The sequence below is a fragment of the Centruroides vittatus genome, unplaced genomic scaffold, assembly GCF_030686945.1.
Source record: "Centruroides vittatus isolate TY-2023 unplaced genomic scaffold, ASM3068694v2 contig_277, whole genome shotgun sequence".
In the NCBI taxonomy this organism is placed as follows: domain Eukaryota; kingdom Metazoa; phylum Arthropoda; class Arachnida; order Scorpiones; family Buthidae; genus Centruroides; species Centruroides vittatus.
In genome coordinates, this window is record NW_027121758.1 from 1,265 (window position 1) to 2,665 (window position 1,401).

The 1,401-nt window shown below is 38.9% G+C and overlaps 1 protein-coding gene across 1 annotated transcript; it reads left to right on the plus strand.

Annotated features, from left to right (window-relative positions):
• Positions 1 to 450: 450 nt before the first annotated feature.
• On the plus strand, positions 451 to 1,071 carry LOC136972052 (uncharacterized). Its single transcript, XM_067266594.1, has one exon. The coding sequence runs from the start codon at positions 451 to 453 to the stop codon at positions 1,069 to 1,071; it is 621 nt and encodes a 206-aa protein (XP_067122695.1).
• The last annotated feature ends 330 nt before the right edge of the window (positions 1,072 to 1,401 follow it).

Here is a 1,401-nt window from a genome sequence, read left to right on the forward strand (position 1 = left end):
ACAGAAATATGATAATTACTTCCTGACATCTGTCTATACCATCCAAAGCGAGCTTCCAGCATATCTGTTTGGAATTTATCCAATAACACATAATGTGCTCCAAGTTCATTTAATATAAATTCTATAAGTTCATACATTGCTTTAATTGTATGCTCTAATGCTTTATGAGTTTCTACTGTTACATACTCCCTGTTGTAATGGTCAGTTGTAACTTGATCTGAGTGTCAGGTCAAGGGTGAAAATTTTTACATACTTTCGTTGTCTGGGAGGGGAGTTCTTGTGCAGTTGTCACCCCAGTCAGTTGTATCCGAGAGGAAATAAAGTTAATTGTTAATTAACTATGTGTTTTATGTGAAACAGTGTCAAAAACAAAATCGATGCAAAATTGGCGACGAGGATTAACATACAGACTTGCCAGCAGAAATTACAATTCGATATAAAAAGCCGGAAATGTCGATCCCAGGAACATCAACTAGTGGAGTTCGTTTCGAACCATTCAAGATGGACAGCCAGTGGAAAACTTACAAGGATTGCTTTAATTTTTGTTTGAAGGCAAACCAGATTGAAAATGACCAAGATAAGTGTGCTTTATTTTTTATTGTATGCGGTGAAACTTTATATGAACTTGTAGTCACACTCATAGCGTCGAAAGAAACGACACAAGTTAACTTCAATGAAGTACTTACTGCTCTTGATAGCCATTTTAACCCGAAACCTAGTGAAATCGTCGAATCGTTCAAATTTAACCAGAGGTCGCAAAAACCGGGAGAGGGTATCAACGACTATGTCGCGGAACTACGGAAAATTGCAATGAATTGCAACTTCGACGCCTCACTAGAGCATATGTTAAGAGATAGGCTAGTGACAGGTTTAAGGGATAAAGGAATACAACACGTGTTATTGGCGAAAACGGACACTACTTATAAGGCCATTTTGGATGCAGCATTGGCAGCAGAGGCAGCGTCTAACGATGTTAGCCAGCTTGGGTCGGACGGAAACAACACCCAAGTGTATAACTTAAAGGCGGACTACAAGAGAAAGAATCAGCTGGCCTTATTACGCTGTTTTTGATGCACCGGAAGTCATAACCCGAATAATTGCCAATTTGCTCAGGTAATCTGTAACTTCTGCGGAAACAAGGGACTCGTAGAAAAGGCGTGTATCACGAAACAAAAGAGTGGACAAAGAAAATTTGCAAACCAGGGAAGAAACCAACTGGGGCACAACGGAAAGAGGTATCCAGCCAGAGAGCCAAAGTACACCGAATTGAGGAACATAAAAATTTGATGTCTAACCAGGTCGAGGAATATACATCTCTATTCAAAATACAGGGAAGTAAGATACCACTCTTAAAAATCTTAATCAGGATTGAAAATATATTAATCATGATGGAAATTGATT